This window comes from Acanthochromis polyacanthus, chromosome 22, assembly GCF_021347895.1.
Source record: "Acanthochromis polyacanthus isolate Apoly-LR-REF ecotype Palm Island chromosome 22, KAUST_Apoly_ChrSc, whole genome shotgun sequence".
NCBI lineage: Eukaryota > Metazoa > Chordata > Actinopteri > Pomacentridae > Acanthochromis > Acanthochromis polyacanthus.
This window is the reverse complement of record NC_067134.1, coordinates 759,670-783,099: the sequence shown is the minus strand read 5'-3', so window position 1 is coordinate 783,099 and position 23,430 is coordinate 759,670. Positions and strand designations below refer to the sequence as shown.

Below are 23,430 nucleotides of genomic sequence, written 5' to 3'. Positions count from 1 at the left end.
AAAAAAAACTTCATGATATTTAGTAACAGAGGGAGAGACACTGGTGCTTCAATTACTGTAGATGGTATTGAAATCAAAAGGGTAAGGGAAACCAAGTATTATTTTGGATGATAATTTGTGTTGGAAATCACATATCCAGTATACAAAGGCAAAAATATAGAAAACAATAGCTATGTTACACAAAGTAAAGGATTCACTGGTTAACAAAGCATTGTACATTTTATACAACACCATGATTGTTCCACATCTGACCTACTGCATTGAAGTATGGGGAAACGCCTGCAAAACATATACTCAGTCAGTTTTCATATTACAGAAAAGAGCCATAAGAATAATCAGTAGAAAACGTTACAGAGATCCAACCAATCCTTTATTCCTTCAATTAAAATTGCTGAAATTCCAAGAATTAGTAGATTACAGTATTCTGCAAATTATGCTGAAAGCCCACACAAACACACTGCCAGTTAACATCCAGAAAAGATTTGGAAAAAGAGAAAGCAAGTATAACTTAAAAGGAACAGAGATCTTTAAAAAACCAAGGTTAAGGACTAAATTGATGGAATGTTGTGTGTCTGTAAAAGGAATCATTTTATGGAACGATCTGACGAAAGAAATCAAAGAATCTAAGTCAAGCACCACATTTAAAAGATTAATTAAATCCAGTTTGTTAAAGAAATATAATGAAATATATTAGTTACATTTGATTGTCATTTCTGTCATTTTTTGTTGGTGTTGTGAATAAGCACTAATTTATTGGTAATTGGAGAACAAAATGGTATGTCACTGTCTGTGTTGGCCAGCAGTTATTTTATTTTATTGTATTATATGTATATGTGAGTGTATGTGTGTGTGTGTATGTATGTATATATATATACATGTATATATTTTCATGTTTCTTTGTTGTTGTTGTTTTTAATTTCACTTTTTTGGTAATTGATTTCTGGGGATAAAGGGGCAGACACATTATGAGACTTGTCTTCTTTCTGCTCCCTTTCATTTGTGTTTGGTGATTGTTGTATTTACATGAAACATTTTTCATTTTTTATTTTGCAAATGAATGAAATAAAACAAACCTGCTCAAAGTTAAAGGCCAACATACGACCCAAACATGACATGGATTTGGTGCCACTTTCAACTAAGATGATCTCTTCTGTTAAACAAACCGTTGATTGTGAATCTTTTTTCCAGATATGAAGCTGCTCCTTCCAGGTCCACAGACAGTAAACAAAACAAAGCTCTCTGTAAAAACCCTCAGAATGTTGAATAGAATAAATGTGGACAGTTTCATGACTGGAAGAGAAGATTTCTGGATCATTTTGTGTCTCATTTGTGTCATCATGTGTTTTGTTTTGGTCAGTTTACGTCTTTCTGTCTGGTTTTAAACATTTTGCATCTTTTCATGTTATTTTTTTTCTTCCATTTTGGTCATTTTGTGCCTTAATTTTGACCATTTTTGTGGTTCATTTTGGTCATTTTGTGTGTTTTTAAGTTTTTCTGTTTAAAATTGTTCATCTTGTTAGTGCTTTTGGTCAGTTCACGTCTATTTCATCATTCTGTGACTCAGTGGCCATTTCTGTTTCAGTTTTCATCTTATTTTTGCTCTGAAGTGCTCATTTTATCTCTCATTTTAGTCATTTTCCATCACTTTAAGTTTGTTTTTGTTCAATTTTGGTCATTGTGCATCTTATTGGATCATTTTGTGCTTTCAGCATGTCTTTAGAAAAATAAATGTATCAATCAGACAGTAAATGATCTATGAACAAACCTCTGTGTAAAACCTTCAGAATGTTGAATAGAATAAATTTGGACCGTGATAAATGGAAGTAAAGATTTCTGGATCAATCTGGTCATTTTGAGGCTAATTTTGGTCATGTTTTTATCTAATTCAGGTCATGTTTTTGTCTCTTTTTGTGCCATTTGTCCACTAGAGGACAGATGGTTCAATCACAGAATGAGGGTATGTATTGAAAAAATATCATATAAAATTAGTCCATGGATTCATTTAAAAATGACCTATTAAATCAAAATTGGAGTACAGTATTCAGTAAGATTAATATGGATCACGCTTATGAGGAATTTTTGAGAATATTTAAGTTATTATATGATAAAAATTGCCCAAGGAAAAAAACATTATAAAAAAGAGAGACGTAAAGAAAGTCAATGGCTGTCTAAAGGGTTGAAAAATGCTTGCAAAAAGGAAAAACACACTCTATAGGGAATTCATAAAAAATAGAACTCGTGAATCTGAAAATAAATATAAGCAGTATAAAAATAAATTAACAGGTATTATTAGAAAATGCAAGCAGGATTACTACAATAAATTACTAGACAATAATAAAAATAATATGAGGGGTATATGGAAAATACTGAATAATATAATTAGAAAGAAACCAGGAATTAACTATCCTCAGTATTTCATAGGAGAGAAAAATATAAATAATATGGAGGAAGTTGTAAAGAAGTTTAATACATTTTTTGTAGATGTGGGACCTAACCTTGCAGATAAAATGTCAACTGTTAAAGATAATAACTATATTAACATTGATAGGAATCCAGCTTGTATGTTTCTTAAACCGGTTGATGAAATAGAAATATTAAATATTGTTAGAAAGTGTAAGAACAAGACATCCACAGATTTTGATGATATAGACATGAGGACAGTAAAGACGGTAATTGAAGGGATTTTAAAACCTTTAACACACATTTGCAATTTGTCACTACAAACTGGTCAATTTCCTCATAAAATGAAAGTAGCAAAGGTAATTCCTTTGTTCAAGGCAGGAGACAAACACCAATTTACCAACTGTAGGCCTGTTTGGCTTTTGTCACAATTTTCAAAAATTCTAGAGAAAATTTTTAACTCAAGACTTGACAGTTTTATTGATAAAAGTAAAATAATCTCTGACTATCAGTACGGGTTTCGAAACAATTGCTCAACATCACATGCACTTTTTGATTTAATGGAGGAAGTTGATAAGAAGAAACACGCTGTAGGGTTATTTATTGATTTAAGTCAAGCTTTTGACACGATTAATCACACAATGTTAATGAGAAAACTTGAACAGTACGGTATCAGAGGAGTTGCTTTACAGTGGGTTAGCAGTTATTTAAAAAACAGAAAACAATGCTTACAAATGGGTGAACATCAGTCAAACTGCCTTGAAGTTGGTGACTGTGGCCTTCCACAAGGTTCAGTACTGAGTCCTAAACTTTTTAATCTCTTTATTAATGATATTTGTAAAACATCTCAATTCCTGAGATTTATTTTATTTGCTGACGATACAAATGTTTTTGCATCAGGAGATAATTTACAGCAATTGTTACAGAAAATCACATTGGAAGTTGGAAAAATTAACAAATGGTTCAAGCAAAATAAATGATCACTAAATGTAAATAAAAGTAAAGTAATGATATTTGGTCATAGTAGCTTTAATGCTCATGATACAATTCAGATTGATGGTACAGATATAGAGAGAGTGCATGAGAGAAAATTCCTTGGAGTTATAATTGATGACAGAATTACATGGAAACAACATGTAAAATATATCTCGATTAAAATATCGAGAAATATTTCAATTATGGCCAAAGCGAAGCATTTTTTAAATAGCAAATCCCTTCATTTACTATTTTGTTCTCTGATTTCTCCTTATTTAAATTATGGTGTTATAATCTGGGGAAGCACATATATGAGTACATTAAAACCATTACTCATACTACAGAAAAGAGCTGTTCCTTTAATCCACAAGGCCCACTTTCTGGAACACACAAACCCATTATTCCTAAAATCCAAACTTCTAAAAATGTATGATATTGTGGAATTTCAACTGGCTCAATTTTTATTCCAAGCTACAAAAAAACTTTTACCCAACAATTTACATAATACATTTCAAGATCAAACATGTTGCCATAGATTACGCAAGGAATTCAATTTTATCATTCCAAAATGGAAAGGCTTTTGTGTCACAGTCAAGGGGTCGAGACTGTGGAATAATGTGGATACAGAACTGAAGCAAAGCCTCAATATTGTCCAGTTTAAACAGAGATATAAACAAAAAGTTTTTGGAAAGTATAAAGAACATATAAATCAGTAGGAGTATCTGGACAAATGATTTAATATTTATTTAAGGAAAGTATAAAGAACAAAGAATTCTGTAGGAGGAATTGGCCCAATGATTTAATATTGATTTAATGATGTGTGGTGTGTGGGACAGCTGTATGTTATTGCCATTAAATTTTGGTTATATAGAAATAAATTGCTAATAAAGTAACCTTGTTCGGGGTGGGATTAAATAAGTTTTGTCTTCTTCCCACTCCCTTTCCAACATATATGATTTGTAAATTTATGTGTTGCCTTGTTTCAGCTGTGGTTTTATTTTGTATAAGCTGCATTAGTTGTCTGTTAATTTTAAGTTCGAAATAAATATTTTTCAATTCAGTTCAATTCAAACTACATCACATTATCTGTTGGGCTTATAGACAGTTCATTTTGAATTCAAAGCTGTCATTACAGTTACGATCTCAACTTTTGGTTGAAGATTTGATATGAAGCGAGAGCCCTAATCTCCAGTAAATCAATTTTATATAGCTAAATTCAGTTAATAGCACAGTTAAAGCTCCTTGCACAAATCTCACATTAACAATATCAAATTCTTACCTGCATTCAAAAAGTCTGACAGATTTGGCTCCGTTATTCGAACAAACTTTTGGACATCGCCAAGTTTCACCTTCAGTAGCATGTTTCCTGCAGAAAGTATATTGCACATAAGCAGAATCAGCATAACATAGATATAGAGGAAAAGTTCACATGTTCATTCTTACAATAAACAAAAACAACAAAATAAGTTTGACAGGCACATAAAGCCAGTTCTAATTAAATTAGGAAGGTTTTTTTAGATGAATGCATACAACCTTTGATTAAAAAACGGTTTTAAGCCACATGCAGTTGACAAGGTATCAACTAGGCTAACAACTCATCTTGTCTGAAACACCACAAAATCATTTTAATAAATCACATTTCTCTATACAGCAATACGCCTTCTAGAATTAAAACATACTTTACTATGATCAGCCCTGGCCACTTGTCTACATATTCTGACCTGAGGCTGTCAAATATCATAAACTTGAATGGTTTTTCACTAACAGTCACTGTAGTTAAGTCAGTTCATTTTAAGGCTACTGAGACATTAATGTCAAGTAAAATTTACTGCCCAGCACACATTAGACAGAACTACATGAGGAGGAAATCACCATTCTCCTAGTTTTAATGAGCTATTACAGTCTGCTTCACAGACACTTTAATGGACAAGAAAAATAGTGTTTGCAGCTGAAAGAGTAATTCAACATTAACAGTTACACTACATTGAAAATCGTTTTTAGTCAATAAATAAGCCAAACATAAATCTGTTAGGTTGTACAAAACTACATATGTAAAACTTGCACACTAAATCCTCTGGTTCACTTACCATTTGTACTTGTTGCATGGCCCGCACGCGCAATGTAACCCGAGGTGGCTAACTAATCAAGCTAACGTTAGCTAATTTCTCCCCTCTCAAACTCTGAACACTATGCATGGGTACACACCTCAATCACTCTCTGGGCTTATATAAACCGTACTGACCTTATGTCGTGTCTAGTCTGATGCTATCTAGTTAGTTAAAAAGTTTACCGACAATGGCACAATTAAGCTAGCATTCACTCAGTCACATTAGTTCTTTTAGAATTCGGTATTTTCAGATACAAAACCGCCAGAAAATAACTGAAATGTGCAGTGAACAATGATATAAAGTAATTCTGACAAGCTGTTTCAGTTGAAATTCCAAATAATTACTTTAGTAAGTAATGAGGACAAACTTACCGCACTCTTTCCACTTTGAGAAAATGGCGTACTCAACATTCCAAGGAGTTTGAAAATGAGTGTATGTGCTATGACCGCAGCGTGTGAACAAATCCTGACGCAAGCTGACGATTCAGATTTTCGTGTTTATGACTAAGAACATGATGTGGATTCTGAGACCAATTTGGATCAAAATATAATAGACACGTGCAAATATTATACTCACGGTGAATTTAATTGTAATGTTGAGATGAAAGGATGCTTTTCCCTCATTCATTATAACTGCAGAAGTATGTATAAAAATTTCTCGAAACTTGTTGATTGTTTGAACACATTAAAACATAAATTTACTGTTATAGCTTTGACTGAGACTTGGTTGACAGAAGAAAGGGGGTTCAATTCTTACATTGATGGTTATGAGTTGTTTCATGTTGATCGAATCTGTAAGGCAGGAGGCGTTGCTTTGTTTATTCGAAGTGATCTGAAATGTAAAATAATTGAGTGCATGACCACAGTAATTGAAGATTCAGTGGAATGTTTAAGTATTGAGATTGAAATGAAGAAACAAAAATGAAATTTTTCAATGTTTTTTAAAAATATTTGTTTTATATATTTTTTTTAGGCTACAAGTCACACAAGATGTTTGTTGTTTAAATATCTTTTAATGATGTGAAATCAGCATTTTCCAAACAAAAATGTATATTTTTTCAAAAAAACAAATCAACTTTTTACATCAAAGGCTAGCTGAATCCTCCTGTGACCAGAGGCATCCCACCGTCGAAGGATATTCTCCCGGTTCACCTCCACTTTCTGATGCACATGCATCATCGCCAGGCCTGGCAGTCTGTCATTGGACATGGCAGATCTAAGCCATGTCTTAAGTCTTCGCATGGCTGAGAATGACCTCTCACAGGCACAAGTCATCACTGGCAAGGTTAGAAATATCTTCAACATACATTGTATGTTGTCTGATGAGCCAGGCGCTCATCAAAAAAAAAAAAGTGCCGGACGGGCTCTCCGCTGTGGATAAAAGTAATTAAACTCTTTGATCAGATGATCTGACAGGCCGAACTAGTGCCGAATTATCTAAAAAAATATATTGTGGTCACCTTGGTGTAGATGGGCGGGGATGTGGTCTACAAAGTGCTAATAATAAAAACACTAGTTTTTGAACGGGGTTTGGACCACTGCCAAGTGCGTCACAGGGCGCATTTGCGGGTACGTGCATCAGCTGATCAAACAGCTTTTCACCGCAACACGCACACAGGCACAAACAGAACACAAAGCCCATGGATGTTTACCACAATTTACAATTTACAAGCACGTTTCACAGAGAGGTTTCAAGTTTTTATGAGTTTATGTTTTATTCAGTTGGGCATATTTGGCGAAAAAAAAAAAAAACTCGGAAAAAATAGGTGAGGTCCGGACCTCGCTGACCTCATACCTGGCTACGGCCATGCTCAACAGCTTTGGCATTACTGAAAATCACAGAGGACATTACCACACAATTAGATAATAGGAATCACACAATTGGAGTTTTTATTGATCTTAAAAAACCCTTTGATACGCTTGACCATGGAATAATGATATCCAAACTACAGAAATATGGAATTAGAGGCATTGCATTAGATTGGGTCGCTAGTTATTTAAAAAATAGACAACAATATGTTGAGTTTGCAGGTTATCAATCTAAATTACAAACAATTCAGTGTGGAGTTCCACAAGGCTCAGTATTAGGGCCCAAACTTTTTATTTTATATATTAATGACCTCTGTGAATTTTCAGAAGTGTTGCGCTTTGTCCTTTTTGCAGATGACACAATTTTTTTTGTTGTCTGGAAATAATTTAAAAACATTAATAAAAATGATTGAGAAAGAAATGGTCCTGCTTCAGAAATGGTTTAATAAAAATAAATTATCATTAAATTTAAGAAAAACAAAGTTTATGTTGTTTTCAAATCAAAAAAAGTCCAGAAATTGTAAACTTGAATTTAAATGGAAATTTTATGGAAAGAGTGTCTGAATTTAAGTTCTTAGGAGTATTCATCGACGAAAAGTTGAAATGGAAGTCGCATATTGGACACGTAAAGAAGAAAATTTGTAGAAATATAGGTGTGATGAGTAAAGTTAAGTATTTGTTAAATTATAATGCATTGAGAATATTATACTGTTCTTTAATTTTACCGTATTTGGTATACTGTTTGGAGGTTTGGGGTAATTCATATCCTACTCATCTATTACCCTTAGTTATTTTACAAAAGAGGGCTCTTAGAATAATTAATAAAGCCGCTTCAAAAGAGCATACAACAAAACTGTTTCTGAAGTCAGGACTATTAAAATTGAAGGATTTAATTGTTTTACAAACATTAATAGTCATGCATAAAGCAAACAGATGCCTGCTACCTTGTGGTTTGCAAACACTTTTTACTTTGAATAGTGAAACAAGTAGAAGAAATCTTGACTTTAAATATTATTCTGCAAGAACGACTCTTAAAGGAATGTGTGTATCTGTCGCGGGTGTGGAAAAATGGAATTCCTTGGAAAAAGACGGGAAACAATGTTCAAACATTTTGCAGTTTAAATGTAAGTTTAAAGAAAAAATATTTAACATTTATGCAAAGGAGCAATAACAATGATGTAATTGATCTGTAGATTGATTGTGGCCATCTGATGATTTTTTGTTGTGGTTGTTTTCTGTTTGAGTTTGGAAAAAAGACTGGGGTAGGAGTTAAAAAGACTTATTCTTCATCCTACTCCTGTTCTTGTACATGGGATGTGTGTATTCTGTGCTTTATAAATTGTATCCATTTGTTGATTTTTCATGCATTACCATGGAAAAGAATAAATGAAATGAAATGACATTGATTACAGCACAACATCTGTTCAAAGAATTTAGACCATGGAAGGGTTCAAATACACCACAATGTGAGGAAAACCTCCTTTAACGGCCAAACACAACATTTATAGAATTAAACAGGCTAAAAAATGTTGAATTTACAGAGTTCAATGTAATCTGGATAGTCCTGGTGGGTTTAAATTCTACTGGAATCATATCAATGCTGAAAACATTTTAATCCAGAGATCGCTAGGGTTATGGGAGCTTTGATGGAAAAATAAAAATCTGGTAGAATTTGTTGATGAAACCAGAAATTCAGAATCTTATTTAAAAAACTGATGAAAAAACATTGAAGCACTTATTTATTGTAAAAATAAAAAATGGATCTATCAATAAGACATAAATGACAGAAGAGCACAGAATACTTTGGAAAGAGTGATACAGATGAAGGAAGTTCTCATTTCATCACTAGAACAGGACTTAAAGACTCACATCAGGATCAAGTGTGGCTGCACAAAAAGCTGATTTTCACTGGACAATAATGTGTGAAAGTCTGTCAGCAGTTTGGAGATTCACTGCTTCCTCTCTCATTTCACACTTTGTGCAGCTCAAATGCTTTTAGTTCAAGTGAGCGTCAGAGGAACACCACATCCTGATTTTCACTCTCAACATTTGACTGGAAAAAGACGCAAACACCACATTTGGCTCCTGGAAGAATCACAACTTCCATCTTTGAAGAGGAACAAGTTTACAAGGAATCATTTAGAAGGATTTGACAAAGAAACACATTTAATCCATGAATGTGAAAACATGTTTGTGAGGGACAGAGTCATGGAGAGACTCAACTATCTGTTCAACACTGTTTCTGTACCAGGAGGAGACTCTGGAGACTCAACTCAGCACAGAGACACTGAGGAGGAACCAGGATAGACCCCAAATCCAGGATAGAGAGTTTCTGTGAATGTGGTGTTGAAGGTGTGGAGGTGGATCAGAGAGTCAGAGGAGACTCTGTAGAAGGACAGAGTTCCAGCAGGAATGTCCACATAAACTGAAACTCTGTGAGAGACTGAGGAGGACCTGATGTATGTTTCACTGTTATTGTGTCTGACAGAGTAACCATGAAGATCAGAGCAGTACAGACTCCAGGACTGATCATTACCTCCAAACAGACAGTCATAACTGTCTCCTTTCCTTCTGATTCCTCTGTAACTCACTGATATATCAACCCTTCCTCTCCACTCCACCTCCCAGTAACAGCGACCAGTCAGACCAGTTCTACACAGCAGCTGAGGAAACCACTCAAACCTGTCTGGATGATCAGGATACGACTGATCCTCCTCCACATATGTCACCTTCCTGTTGTTGTCAGACAGTTTGAGTTCTCTGTGTACTGTGTTTGTGTCGACTGTGAGTTGAGAGGAATCTGATGGAGAGAACAAACACAACACAGCTGCAGTTATTGATGGATCATGTGATCAGTATTAAAGCTTTGATGATGACCTCAGAGATGTGACACTTTGAAGATGCTTGAATGTGCTGCTTTGTTTCCATCAATCCATTCAAACACACTTACACTTCCTCAGACCTGGTGTCAACCATCGGTCTCCAGCAGGCGTCACCCTGAAAGGAGGAGGACGGTCAGAGCAGCAGAGACTCTTTCAGCAGCACACATGGACGTTACATGGCTCTCACACTGTTCCACTGATAAAGGACCAGAGCGTTCATAGAGGTGACATCATTCTCCCAGACTGATACAAACTTCACTGGCGCCATGACTGACTGTACAACTTTAAATCATTTTCTACAATTGTGCAGCAAAACAGAACTTTTTTCTTTTCTTTTTCCTCTTTTTTCAGTGATATCACTCTATGCTAGCCCATTGCCTTAAATCCCTTTGGAAAATCTCATTTAATGAACTAGAACATCAGGTTATAGGTGTCGCTGAGCTGCCTTTCCTTTTTGTGTGTGTGCCAGAATATACATAGCTAGAAGGTTATAAAGGTTTTTTTTTATGTTCTTTTTTATGTCTTTTTCACTTGTCTCACTCAATGCTAGGGGACTGAGGAATAATGTAAAGCGTAAAGCTTTATTTTTAATGTTAAACAGCTGAAAACTGATTTTGTTTTTTTCAAGAATCGCACTCACTTATTAAAGATGTAAACTTGTGGAAAAATCAATGGGAAACGACATGTGGTGATGACATGGACAGAACATTCTGCTGGGGGATCTTGTTTAAAGGGTAGTTTTCCTGGAAAATTGATGCACTCTGTGACAGTCAAGCTCATTTGATTTGTTTAATAGTAGACTGGAATGGCAAAGCAATGATTATTGTTCATTTGTACGGTTATAATTCTAAATCAGAAAATGATAAACTTATTCATACATTAGACTGTAAACTTGCAGCTCTAACTCAGACATTCCCTGAGGCTTACTTCATTGTAGGAGGTGATTTTAATGTGCTCATGAATGAGGTGATGATAGATGGCCTCCAGCTAAATGCTCACAGCCAAATGTTCACTTCAACTCTTTCATTGACAAGTATGATTTATGTGATGTATGGAGAGAGAAGTTTCCAAATACTTGGAGGAATAAAAATGGCTCCAGACAGTCTGGCCTGGATTACTGGCTGCTCTCTAAATCACTTTCTAAAGACAATATTCCAATCAATGTCCTACCCCCACCCCATTAACTGACCATAGAGCCATCCTTATATATTTACATCTCCTTCCAGGAATGGTTGACACCAAGCAATTCTCTGATTGGAAGATGAATAGCTCTTTATTGAGGCATGACAATGTCAAACATGAACTTAGTAGAATTATTCAGTTTTATTGGTTAAATGCTCTGAAGGAAGGAAATGATGGAAAAAATTGGGAACTCCTTAAATTTGAAATCAGTGGATTTTTAAGAAGATATGGAAGTGAGTTAGCCAAATCTAGACGCCAAAATGAGGAGAAAGTAATCACAGATATAATGTCCTTGGCTAGCATTGCACCAGAAAATCTCTGACATGATGAAAAATGAAAATGAATTGAACTTCAAAACACTTTAGATGATATATAGAAGGTTAAAGCAGAGGCTGCTTTTGGTAGATCCAGACTGAAGTGTCTTGAACACGGTGAACAAATGACTTCCTGTTTCTTTAAACTGGAAAAAACTCATGCTAAGTACAATGCCATGTCTCAACTGAACATTGATGGAGTTGTGACTGAGAGTAAGAGCAGTATTTCTGAGTTTTGCTCTAGCTACTTTTCCTCTCTTTATAAAACAAAGTTTGACAAAGATGCAATGGATAGACTGTTTAATGTGTTGATTTTACAAACTCTATAACGGAGGAAGAGCGGTTGATGTGTGACACCCCTCTCACACAACAACAAGTATTAGATGCAATGATGCAACTTAAGAGTAATAAGTCACCTGGAGTTGATGGTATTGTTTCAGAATTCTAGATAGATTTTGCTGAACTTTTGGCCCCATTTCTGTTCAAAGTTTTCTCTGAAGGTATTAGTAAAGGGACTCTTCCAGCAAGTATGACACAAGGCTGGATTACTTTAATTCCTAAACCAAAAAAGGAGCCTCTCTTCATTGATAATTGGAGACCAATTTCATTATTGAACAATGACTATAAAGTTCTTGCTCTTGTTTTTGCTAAAAGATTTAAAAATGCTCTTAACTCTATTATTGATGAGAATCAGTTTGGGTTTATGAGTAACAGGCATATTTTCAATAACATTAGGCTAGTTTTAGACCTCATACTATGCTGACCTTATTAGGGATGACAGTTTCATTTTAGTTTTAGACTTTCACAAAGCCTTTGATACAGTTGAACACTCGTTCATGTTTTCTGGTCTTAACAGGTTTGGTTTTGGGCCATACTTTTGCAGTGTGATGAAAACATTCTATGCTGGCGCCAATAGCTCGGTAAAACTGAGTAATGGCACAACTCAGAGATTTTGTTTGGAAAGAGGGGTAAGACAGGGCTGCCCTGTCTCAGTTTACCTCTTCCTGGTTGTTGCTCAAATGTTTTGTCATTTTGTCAAATTCTGTAAGTTGGAAGGCATCTCTATTGCTGCTAGAAGCAGACTTTGAAGTCAGTTGGCTGATGATACAGCCTTGTTTTTAAAGAATGCCCTACAGATAAAGCCTGCAATTAATGCAATCCAGATGTTTTCAAAAGCATCAGGTTTGTACTTAAACCTAAATAAGTGTGAGCTATTTGCTCTCTAAAATTCTGATATAACCTCAATTGATGATATACGAGTAAAGAGTAAGGTTAACTATTTAGGGATTACTGTAACTAAAAATCAGTGAGAGAGATGCCATCTCAACTTTGAGCCAAGGATTACAAAGGTGCAGAATAAATGTAACCTTTGGCTACAAAGAGACTTATCACTTAAAGGTGAACTCTTCTGTCAAAAGGTGAGGGAATTTCCAGACTTGTGTATGCCGCCTCCTCACTGGCACTGGACTGTAAAACTGTCACATTTATTGATAAGATCCATCCATCCATCCATCCATTTTCCTCCGCTTATCCGAGGCCGGGTCGTGGGGGCAGCAGGCGAAGCAGGTCGTTCCAGACGTCCCTCCCCCCAGCGACGCTTTCCAGCTCTTCCTGGGGGATCCTGAGGCGTTCCCAGGACAGACGAGATACTGTATATAATCTCTCCAGCAAGTTCTGGGTCTGCCCCGGGGTCTCCTCCCAGACGGACATGCTCAGAAAACCTCCAGAGGAAGTCTCCCTGGAGGCATCCGAATCAGGTGCCCAAACCACCTCAACTGGTACCTTTCGATGCGAAGGAGCAGCGGCTCTACTCCGAGGTCCCTCCGGATGTCTGAGCTCCTCACCCTATCTCTAAGGCTGAGCCCAGCCACCCTACGGAGGAAGCTCATTTCGGCCGCTTGTATCCGCGACCTTGTTCTTTCGGTCACTACCCAAAGCTCATGACCATAGGTGAGGGTTGGAACGTAGATGGACTGGTAAATCGAGAGCTTCGCCTTACGGCTCAGCTCCCTCTTCACCACGACGGTTCGGTACAACCCCCGCATTACTGCTGACGCCGCACCAATCCGCCTGTCCATCTCTTGCTCCATTTTCCCATCACTCGTGAACAAGATCCCGAGATACTTAAACTCCTTCGCTTGGGGAAGCAATTCCCCCCAACCCGGAGGAAGCACTCCACCGGTTTCCGGCAGAGAACCATGGCCTCGGACTTGGAGGTGCTGATCCGCATCCCTGCCGCTTCACACTCGGCTGCAAACTGCTCCAGTGCGTGCCGGAGGTCATGGTCTGAGGATGCCAACAAAACCACATCATCCCCAAAAAGCAGAGAAGCGATCCTGAGGCTCCCAAACCGAAAACCCTCCCCACCACGACTGCACCTTGAAATCCTGTCCATGAAAACCACAAACAGGATTGGAGACAAGGGGCAGCCCTGGCGGAGTCCAACACCCCCCGGAAACGTGTCTGACTTAATGCCGAGTATGTGGACACACCCCTTCCAGGACCCCACCCAGAGACTCCAAGAAGGCCGAATACTCTGAACTGCTGTTCGGCGCATAAGCACAGACAACAGTCAGAGTTTTCCCCCCTGCAACACAAAGTCGCAGAGAGGCGACCCTCTCGTTCTCCGGGGAGAACTCTAACAAAGCGGCGCTCAACCGGGGGCTTGTGAGTATCCCCACACCCGCCCGGCGCCTCTCACCCTGGGCAACTCCGGAGTAGGAGAGAGTCCAACCCCTCTCCAGGATTCTGGTTCCAGAACCCTTGCTGTGCGTGGAGGCGAGCCCAACTATATCTAGCCGGTATCGCTCCACCTCCCGCACCAGCTCAGGTTCCTTCCCCACCAGTGAGGTGATGTTCCACGTCCCCAGAGCTAGTCTACGCCACCAGGGGGCGGCACGGCCAGGCGCCCGCTCCTGCCTACTGCCCGGTGGGCATAGCACCCGACCCCGACTTTCTGCCCTGTAGGTGGTGGGCCCACTGGGCGGTGGCCCCGTGTTACTTTTTCGGGCTATGCCCGACCAAGCCCCACGGGACCCCAAGGCTCGGCCACCAAACGCTCCTGTACGAGCTCCCCCCCCAGGTCTGGCTCCAGGGGAAGGCCCCGGTTTCCCTATCCCGGGCGAGGTAGCAGCTTTGCCATTTCTCGTTGTCATCAAGGTCTTTATTGATAAGATGCTTGTTAATTTTCTGTGGAAAAACCGTACACACTGGATCAGAAAATCTGTAATTCTTAACAACTTACAAAAATGGACGCCTCGACTTTGTTGATTTTTCAATTCTAAACAATGTTCTTAAGATCAAATGGTTCAAATCTTTCTTAAAAAATGATGCATCTTTATATAAATTTATTCCTAAATTTGTACTTAATCAAACTGGAGGACTCCCTTTTCTGTTGGTTTGCAGCTGCCAAATAAACAAGATTCCCCTAAAATTATCCAGTTATCACAAACAGGTTTTGTTGTCGTGGAAAATGGCCAACAAGCACAATTTCTCTCCACATCGGTATTATCTCTGGAATAATGGGGATATACTGCATCAAAATAAAAGCATCTTTCTCAATAGCTGGTTTAACAACAAAATTGACTTAGTCTGACAGCTTCTGACCCCTCGTGGCCATTTTATTAATGACACTGAATTCTGTGAAAAGTATCCATTCCCTTCAACACTTGAAGAGTTTCCAAAGGTCATTAGCTCCATTCCAGCTGGTGTTGTGACTCTGTGCACTGCCTCCTCTCTTGCAGCAGATATACATGTTGTTAATCCATGTGACACTTATTGTGGCAAAATATGCTTTGGGACGGCAAAGAATAGCAACAGAGCTACACGTGCACTGTTCCAAAGAGAAACAACAACAAAACCTGATGCTATCCATGACTGGAACTCTTTTATTAATAATATCTCTTGGTTTCAGGTTTGGCTTTTACCTCACAAATTCATGTTGAACAAAGTTAGGGAAATTTCTGTTAAAATCTTGCATAAAATCTATCCATAAAACATTACATGACTAAGTTCAAACGTGATATAGATGTAAGATGTTCTTTTTTCTCTGAACAGCCAGAAACAGTACCACATTTTTTTGGTATTGTAGTTACAGCAGAAAAATATGGAAGGAAATTTCTAAATTTTGAACAGAAAAACTAAATCTGCAGATTGATTTGCTCTACAAACACATCATTTTTGGGGTTTACACACAGGATGGATATGAAAAAGACAAGGCCTTTATCATCAATCTCATGTTAATATTAGTAAAATTTCACATTCATAAAGCAAAATTCAGTCATCAAAAGCCAAATGATCTTGTCTTCCATAAAGAATTTGAATATTATTTAAAGTCAATAGCCCCATCTGATAACCAGAAAGCAATAAAAACCGTTAACATTTGTAAAAAATTTAATTTGATATAAATGTTTAAATTTGTTCAGCTGTTTTTTTGTGTTTGTTTTTAGTTTCCTTTCTTTTCTTTCTTCTCTTCCTTTCTTCCTTCAAAATGATTTTTGTTAACTTCGTCACTGTATGTTTCAATATCATGTTGATGTTGGATGTTACCTGTGACTTTTTGAAAGAAAAAAAAAGAAAAAAAAGTTCACCCTGCTTCCTGTCTGTGAGCTAAGCTTGGCTAAGAGTTCACCCTGCTTCCTGTCTGTGAGCTAAGCTAGGCTAACAGCTTCCTCTTCCTTTCGGTACTGCGGTCAAGCCAGCCGCCTCTCGTTTCTCCGTAGTCAAGCCAGCCGCTCCTACATTTTCAGTGCACTCTTACCGTCAGCTTACGGTAAATGCACGACCGTGCATCAACTATTTCCGGTTTAAAAAATAAAGCGCTGCATTCACAGATGTATTATACAGCGATGTTTTAAGTAACTGACTCAGCTTAACTGTTAACTATCGAATTGTACGGCTAATATTTACACTACATAAATAGCTTGAAGTATAAGAAGCTGAAAACTTGTTTATCTATCTGTCTATCTGTCTGTCTGTCTTAAAAATTGTGAATTCAAATAAAAGTGATGTGTGTCATCCTGGTGATCTATTAGTGTGATAATAAAATAAACCTCAGTCGAAAAGTCACATGATCTGGACCGTAATGAGAAGACATGCTGATATTTAAATTAAAAAATGTTTAATTTTTTGCTTTAAAATCTTTTAAGCCAAACTATTTCTTCTTCTTTGGCGTATGCTGACCAGGTAAGGTAGGATTGTGATTCTGCATTAGTTTGGGGTCAATACGTCACATGACCTGAGAGCTATTGAGCTAAAATGCTAATATTTACTATAAAAAAACTGTTAAAAATCAATAATGTCCTAAAATCAAATATAAATTGCCGTATGTTGACCATCTTTAGTAGCACTATCATTCTGCATTAGTTGGGGTCAATACGTCACATGACCTGAGAGCTATTGAGCAAAAAAGCTAATATTTACTGTAAAAAAACTGTTAAAAATCAATAAAGACCAGAAATCAAATATAAATTGGCGTATGTTGACCATCCTCAGTAGCACTATCATTCTGCATTAGTTTGGGGTCAATAGGTCACATGACCTGAGAGCTATTGAGCTAAAATGCTAATATTTACTGTAAAAAAAACTTAAAAATCAATAATGTCCTAAAATCAAATATAAATTGGCGTATGTTGACCATCCTTAGTAGCACTATCATTCTGCATTAGTTTGGCGTCAATACGTCACATGACCTGAGAGCTATTGAGCTAAAATGCTAATACTTACTGTAAAAAATTAATAATAAATTCATTAAGTATCCAAATGGTATAAAAAGTGCTGTGTCTTGATCAGTCTGTTACATACTATAATCCCAAATAGATTTGGAGTCTTTGGGTCACATGACCTGGTAGCTATTGAGCCAAAATTCTAATACTTACTGTTAAAAATTAATAATAAATTCATAAAGCATTCAAATGTAATAAAACCTGGTGTGTCTTGATCACCTTTTACAGTCCTGTCAATCCTTATTGATTTGGAGTCTCTAGGTCGCATGACCTGGGAGCTATTGAGCCAAAATGCTAATATTTACAGTTAAATATCAATATAAAATATGCAAAGTATCCAGATGGAATAAAAAGTGCTGTGTCTTGATCACTCTATGAGATGCTCTAATCCTGCATAGATTTGGTGTCTGTAGGTCACATGACTTGGGAGCTATTGAGCTAAAATACTACTCTTCCTTTTTCTGCCTTACGTAAGTTAACCTTTAATTATCAATGAAATAAGTATCCAATCGACTGAGCCCGTAACACACGTGCTGCTCAATATCCAGAACACCATTTGGAGTCAGAGTTGTGCGATGGGTCCTTTGAAAAAAGGAAGAAAAAGGAAGAGCAAAGACCTGACGTGACGTTATATTACATTATGTTATGATACATTACGGCACTCAAATATAGGGATTTGTAGTTCATAGATTCTTTGTCACACTTTGAAACATTGAATGAAAATTTGGACACAATTAATATGTTTTGTGAATTTTTCATGTATTTTATACTGTAATTATGAGCATTACAGCTCTATAAGTCCCAGGTCATGTGATCTTTTGGCTAAATAGATTTAGACCTGGTTTATTACACAGACTTTATTATTGCTTTTGGAGACTATTAATATTTTTTTAGTGAGTTTTTAATTCATTTCAAAATGTAAATATTAGTATTTTAGCTCAATAGCTCCCAAGTCAGACACCAAATCTATGCAGGATTAGAGCATTAATGCAGAATGATAGCGCTACTAAGGATGGTCAACATACGCCAATTTATATTTGATTTTAGGACATTATTGATTTTTAACAGTTTTTTTTACAGTAAATATTAGCATTTTAGCTCAATAGCTCTCAGGTCATGTGACCTATTGACCCCAAACCAGTGCAGAATGATAGTGCTACTAAAAATGGTCAACATACGCCAATTTATATTTGATTTCTGGTCTTTATTGATTTTTAACAGTTTTTTTACAGTTAATATTAGCATTTTAGCTCAATAGCTCTCAGGTCATGTGACCTATTGACCCCAAACCAGTGCAGAATGATAGTGCTACTAAAGATGGTCAACATACGGCAATTTATATTTAATTTTAGGACATTATTGATTTTTAACAATTTTTTTACAGTAAGTATTAGCATTTTAGCTCAATAGCTCTCAGGTCATGTGACGTATTGACGCCAAACTAATGCAGAATGATAGCGCTACTAAAGATGGTCAACATACGCCAATTTATATTTGATTTTAGGACATTATTGATTTTTAACAGTTTTTTTACAGTAAATATTAGCATTTTAGCTCAATAGCTCTCAGGTCATGTGACGTATTGACCCCAAACCAGTGCAGAATGATAGTGCTACTAAAGATGGGCAACATAGGCCAATTTATATTTGATTTTAGGACATTATTGATTTTTAACAGTTTTTTTTACAGTAAATATTAGCATTTTAGCTCAATAGCTCTCAGGTCATGTGACGTATTGACCCCAAACCAGTGCAGAATGATAGTGCTACTAAAGATGGTCAACATACGCCAATTTATATTTGATTTCTGGTCTTTATTGATTTTTAACAGTTTTTTTTACAGTAAATATTAGCTTTTTTGCTCAATAGCTACCAGGTCATGTGACGTATTGACCCCAAACTAATGCAGAATGATAGTGCTACTAAAGATGGTCAACATACGCCAATTTATATTTGATTTTAGGACATTATTGATTTTTAACAATTTTTTTACAGTTAATATTAGCATTTTAGCTCAATAGCTCTCAGGTCATGTGACCTATTGACCCCAAACCAGTGCAGAATGATAGTGCTACTAAAGATGGTCAACATACGGCAATTTATATTTAATTTTAGGACATTATTGATTTTTAACAATTTTTTTACAGTTAATATTAGCATTTTAGCTCAATAGCTCTCAGGTCATGTGACCTATTGACCCCAAACTAATGCAGAATGATAGTGCTACTAAGGATGGTCAACATACACCAATTTATATTTGATTTCTGGTCTTTATTGATTTTTAACAGTTTTTTTACAGTAAATATTAGCTTTTTTGCTCAATAGCTCTCAGGTCATGTGACGTATTGACCCCAACTAATGCAGAATGATAGTGCTACTAAAGATGGTCAACATACGCCAATTTATATTTGATTTTAGGACATTATTGATTTTTAACAGTTTTTTTTACAGTAAATATTAGCCTTTTTGCTCAATAGCTCTCAGGTCATGTGACGTATTGACCCCAAACTAATGCAGAATCACAATCCTACCTTACCTGGTCAGCATACGCCAAAGAAGAAGAAATAGTTTGGCTTAAAAGATTTTAAAGCAAAAAATTAAACATTTTTTAATTTAAATATCAGCATGTCTTCTCATTACGGTCCAGATCATGTGACTTTTCGACTGAAGTTTATTTTATTATCACACTAATAGATCACCAGGATGACACACATCACTTTTATTTGAATTCACAATTTTTAAGACAGACAGACAGATAGACAGATAGATAAACAAGTTTTCAGCTTCTTATACTTCAAGCTATTTATGTAGTGTAAATATTAGCCGTACAATTCGATAGTTAACAGTTAAGCTGAGTCAGTTACTTGAGACATCGCTGTATAATACATCTGCGAATGCAGCGCTTTATTTTTTAAACCGGAAATAGTTGATGCACGGTCGTGCATTTACCGTAAGCTGACGGTAAGAGCACACTGAAAATGTAGGAGCGGCTGGCTTGACTACGGAGAAACGAGAGGCAGCTGGCTTGACCGCAGTCTTTCGGCCATGGTGCATAGCTGAGCGAACAGTATTCTTCTGCTTCCACTCTTTTTTGTGAGCTAGGCTGATAGTTTCCTGAGAGTTTCTGTCTGTCTGTACCTGAGAGTTTCCAGTCTACAGTGTGGATCCTCCACTTTAGCTCTCAGCATCTTCTCTCCTGAGTCTCCTGGATGGTTGTAGCTCAGGTCCAGCTCTCTCAGATTTGAGGTCTTCAAGCGCAGAGCTGAGGCCAGAGAAGCACAGCCTTTCTTTGTGACCAGACAGCCTGACAGCCTGCACACACAAAACAACACAAACCTGATGGACAACACTTGGCTGGATGTTTCTCACTCTTTTCTTCTTTGTCTTTCAGATACATTTTGCTGCACATTTCAAGCATCTCAAACAAATCAACAATCTCAACAATGATTAGTGGGATTTAATCATGTCAAAAATAAACCCTGACAAAGTCCTGCACAAGTTCAGTAAAAGCTCATTTGATGAATCCCATCAGCAGAAATGATTGTACTCAGGTTAGCTGTTTATCCACTGATAGAAATCACATCAGTTTCAAAGTGTGAGTCCTGACCTGAGAGCTTCCAGTTTACAGTGTGGACTCTTCAGTCCAGCAGAAAGACTCTTCACTCCTGAATCCTGTAGGTTGTTGTTAGTCAGGTCCAGCTCTGTCACACTGGAGGACTGGGAGCTGAGGACTGAGGACAGAGCTCCACAGCTTCTCTCTGACAGATTACAGCCACTCAGTCTGAAGAGACAAAAAGCACATTATACTGATGAAACAGCAGCAAAATGAAAAAGGATCTTCAGTCTCCAACGACTTACACAACTTTCTTGGAGGCTTTGACCACTGGCAGCAGCCTCAGAAGAACCTCCTCTGAAGCAGAGTATTTCTTCAGGTCAAACACGTCCAGATGTTCTTCTGATGACAGTAAGATGAAGCCCAGAGCTGACCACTGAGCAGGAGACAGTTCATCTGTGGACAGACGTCCTGATCTCAGGGACTGTTGGATCTTCTCCACCAGAGAAACATCCTTCAGTTCATTCAGACAGTGGAACAGATTGATGCTTCTCTCTGCAGACACATCCTCACTGATCTTCTCCTTGATGTACTCCACTGTTTTCTGATTGGTCTGTGAGCTACTTCCTGTCTGTGTCAGCAGGCCTCGTAAGAGATTCTGATTGGTCGGCAGTGACAGACCCAGGAGGAAGCGCAGGAACAAGTCCAGGTGTCCGTTTGGACTCTGTAAGGCCTCATCCACAGCTCTCTGGTAGAAACCTGTTGGATCAGGTTTGTCGGAGGTTGTTTGTTGTTGTTTTTCTTCCAACAGGTTGATTCCAGAGTTGATGAAGGTCTGATGGACGTGAAGAGCAGCCAGAAACTCGTGAACGCTCAGATGGACGAAGCAGAACACCTTGTCCTGGTACAGTCCTCTCTCCTCTTTAAAGATCTGTGTGAACACTCCTGAGTACACTGAGGCTGCTTCCACATCAATGCCACACTCTGTCAGGTCGGAGTCATAGAAGATCAGGTTTCCTCTCTGCAGCTGATTAAAAGCCAGTTTTCCCAGAGACTCAATCATCCTCCTGCTGTCTGGACTCCAGTGTGGATCTGTCTCAGCTCCTCCATCATACTTGACCTTCTTGACTTTGGCCTGAACTACCAGGTGGTGGATGAACATCTCAGTCAGGGTTCTGGGCAGATCTCCTCCCTCTCTGCTTCTCAGCACCTCCCCCAGAACTGTAGCAGTGATCCAGCAGAACACTGGGATGTGGCACATGATGTGGAGGCTTCGTGACTTCTTCATGTGGGAGATGATGCTGCTGGCCTTCTTCCTAGCTCTGAATCTCTTCCTGAAGTACTTCTCCTTCTGTGGGTCGGTAAACCCTCTGACCTCTGTCACCATGTCCACACAGTCAGGAGGGATCTGATTGGCTGCTGCAGGTCGTGTAGTTATCCAGAGGCGAGCAGAGGGAAGCAGCTTCCCCCTGATCAGGTTTGTCAGCAGCACATCCACTGAGGTGGACTCTCTAACATCAGTCAGGACCTCATTGTTGTGGAAGTCCAGAGGAAGGCGACACTCATCCAGACCGTCAAAGATCAACACAACCTGGAAGTGTTCAAAGCTGCAGATTCCTGCTGCTTTGGTTTCACTGAAGAAGTGATGAACAAGTTCCATCAAGCTGAACTTTTTCTCTTTCAGTACATTCAGCTCTCTGAAAGTCAATGGAAACATGAAGTGGATGTCCTGGTTGCTTTTGTCTTCAGCCCAGTCCAGAGTCAACTTCTGTGTTAACACTGTTTTCCCGATGCCAGCCACTCCCTTTGTCATCACTGTTCTGATTGGTCCATCTCTTCCAGGTGAGCCTTTAAAGATGTCTTCTGCTCTAATGCTTGTTTCTGCTCTGTCTGCTTTCCTGGATGCTGCTTCAATCTGTCTGACCTCATGTTCATCATTCACCTCTGCAGTCCCTCCCTCTGTGATGTACAGTTCTGTGTAGATCTCATTCAGGAGGGTCTTCTTACCTGATTTAGCGATGCCCTCAAACACTCTCTGGAACTTCTTCTTCAGACCACGTTTAAGTTCACATCTACAAACTCCAGCAGCAAGTTCTGAATGAAAACACAAGAAAGAAAGAGTGAAGTAGAAGTTACCTGGACATTAAAGCACCAAAGTAGCAATGAAGTGAAGGTGACAGTTTGTCCCCTAAAGACTGATTGTGTGAAGATATTCTCAGACTTCAGTAAATGTTCTGTTGATCAGCAGCTTCAGTCTTTACACAAATCCTCTTACTGTTCTGCAGACAGTCAGCCAGCTTCTCCTGCTTCATCCTCCTCAGGAACAACACTGTGATCTGCTGAAACATCTCTCTGCTGCTCCTCTCATCTTCATCATCACCCTCCAACTCCTCCTCATCCTCCCTCTGACTCTTTGAGCATTCTGGGTAATCTGGACTCACAAGCTTCCGCATCTTCTTCAACTCCTTCTTCACAAAAGTCACCAT

General features: G+C 37.9%; 1 protein-coding gene across 1 annotated transcript in view; it reads right to left on the bottom strand.

Moving 5' to 3' along the window:
• Window positions 1–23,430, bottom strand: part of LOC127531894 (NLR family CARD domain-containing protein 3-like) — a 27,398-nt gene extending 3,968 nt beyond the window's left edge. Inside the window, exons 1-6 of the mRNA XM_051942197.1 lie at window positions 23,220–23,430; window positions 21,250–23,038; window positions 20,999–21,172; window positions 20,530–20,703; window positions 10,242–10,288; window positions 9,591–10,091 (exon numbers count right to left, since the gene is read on the bottom strand). Of these exons, the coding sequence (XP_051798157.1) occupies window positions 9,591–10,091; window positions 10,242–10,288; window positions 20,530–20,703; window positions 20,999–21,172; window positions 21,250–23,038; window positions 23,220–23,430 (2,896 nt within the window). The remainder of the gene's footprint in view (window positions 1–9,590; window positions 10,092–10,241; window positions 10,289–20,529; window positions 20,704–20,998; window positions 21,173–21,249; window positions 23,039–23,219) is intronic.